The 2255-nt window shown below is 40.8% G+C and overlaps 1 protein-coding gene across 1 annotated transcript in view; it reads right to left on the reverse strand.

Annotated features, from left to right (window-relative positions):
- Positions 1-235: 235 nt before the first annotated feature.
- LOC105993075 (zinc finger protein 790-like) overlaps positions 236-2255 on the reverse strand; it is a 65584-nt gene continuing 63564 nt past the window's right edge. Inside the window, 1 exon segment of the mRNA XM_013026213.1 lies at positions 236-1179. Coding sequence (XP_012881667.1) covers positions 334-1179 — 846 coding nt within the window. The 3' untranslated portion in view covers positions 236-333.

Consider the following 2255-nt stretch of genomic DNA (forward strand, 5'->3'; position numbering starts at 1 on the left):
AGGAGTCTCACGGTCTCTCCTGCCCGGGCTGGCTTTGAACCGTGATCCTCAGATCTCAGCCTCCTGAGTAGCTAGGATTATGGCATGAGCCACCAGCGCCCGGCTTCTGTGAGACTCTTATCTCCACTTAACTACCAAAAAGCTGGAAGTAGAGCTGTGGCTCCAGTGGTAGAGCACTAACCTTCTACAAGAATGCTCAGGGAAAGTACCCAGGCTTAGGATTGGCTTTAAAAAAAAGAAAAAGATGAAGAGGACAATCTCTAATTTGTGTTACTCATTAGTATGAGTTCCCTTATGATCCGTGAGATCAGAATCATTATTAAATTCTTTTCCTCATTGCTTACACTCACAAGCCTTCTCATCAGCATGAATTCTCTGATGGCGAGTAAGGTTTGAGCATTTATTAAAGGCCTTTCCACATTCATGACATACAAAAGGCTTTTCCTCTGTGTGGATTCTCTGATGTTGATAAAGTTGTGAGTTATGAGTAAAGGCTTTCCCACATTTAAGACATTCAAAGGGCTTTTCGCCAGCATGAATTTTTTGATGCTGACGAAGTTGTGAGCTCTGAGTAAAGGCTTTCCCACATTCTTTACAATTGTATGGTTTCTCTCCAGTGTGGATCCTCTGGTGATTAGTCAGCGCAGAGCCACTGCTGAAGGCTTTCCCACACTCCTTGCACTCATAGGGCTTCTCCCCAGTGTGGATTCTCTGATGTTGGACAAGCTTTGAGCTCTGAGTAAAAGCCTTGCCACACTGCTTACATTCATAGGGCTTCTCTCCTGTATGAATTCGCACATGCTGAAAAAGCTGGGAGCTCTTAGTGAAGGCTTTCCCACATACTTTACACCCATAGGGCTTTTCACCAGTGTGAATTCGCTGATGATCAATCAGATTTGAGCAGTAACTAAAGGCTTTCCCACATTCCTTACATTCATAGGGTTTCTTACCCGTGTGAATTCTCTGGTGTTGAGAAAGGTATGAGCTACAACTGAAGGTTTTTCCACATTCTTTACATTTAAAGGGTTTTTCTCCACTGTGAATTTTCAGATGGCGAGTGACGTGTGAGCCACAACTAAAGAATTTCCCACATTCCTTACATTCATAAGCCTTTTCACCAATATGAAGTCTTTGATGTTGAATGAATTGTGAGTTCTGACTAAAGGCCTTTCCACATTTCTTACACTGATAAGGTTTCTCTTCATTGTTACTTATTGGATGTAGGATAAATGAGGGCGTGTATCCATGAGTGAATATTTCTTGGCTTAAATGTCCATCTTGATATCCCAACTGTCTTGTCAAGTTGCTTCTATATTCCAAAACATCTCTAAAAGGGGAGTATTCCAGTCCATACTTAGTAAGTCCCATTATCTCCCTCTGATATGATTCTATTTCATAAACTTCCTTCTTTAGAGACAACAACTTGCTTTCACACATTGATTCCAGATCTGAAAAAAAACAAACTAGTAAACATTCTTTTCCCTTTCTCTTTGTGAAAAATGAAAACTTTTATGATGGAAATGGAAATATTAAGGCAAAAGTATTACCTAGTTGTTCTCATGTAAATCTGTTTACCATGAAAAACAGACAAGCAGTGTACAGAAATTAACAAATATATCTGGACATTGGGGGCGTACGCCTGTAATCTTAGCTACTCAGGAGGCTGAGATCTAAGCGTTGTGGTTTGAAGCCAGGAAAGTCTGTGAGACTCATCTCCAATTAACTAAAAGCCAAAAGTGAAATTGTGGCTCAACTGGTGGTATACTAGTCTTGAGACCAAAAAGCTTATGGACAGCACCCAATCCCTAACTTCAAAGACTGGGGGGGGAAAAAAAGAAAGAAAGAAGGAAGGGAGACAGGAAGGAAAGAAGGAAGGAAAAATAAAGGAAGGGAGAGAAAAAAGGGAAAAAGTAAAATACATGGTAGGAAGCAGACAGAGGAGACTCTACCACAGTGATTATCAAGTATGGATGTGAGGAAGTGGCGCTGAGGCTCAAGTGGTAGAGTACTGGCCTTGAGCTGAAGAGCTGAGGGACAGCGCCCAGGCCCAGAGTTCAAGCCCCATGACCGACAAAAAAAAAAAGTGGCAATGTCAAGTATGGATGTGAGTCAGAATCACTGGGAATTGTTGGTAAACATATAATGCTTGAGCCATAATCAATAGTAACACATGATTAGTAAAACATGTGTATATGTGTATGCTTGTGTGTATATGTATTATACATATAAATGTGTGAGTCATAAATACATACATA

This window comes from Dipodomys ordii, unplaced genomic scaffold, assembly GCF_000151885.1.
Source record: "Dipodomys ordii isolate 6190 unplaced genomic scaffold, Dord_2.0 Scaffold92, whole genome shotgun sequence".
Taxonomy (NCBI): Eukaryota; Metazoa; Chordata; class Mammalia; order Rodentia; family Heteromyidae; genus Dipodomys; species Dipodomys ordii.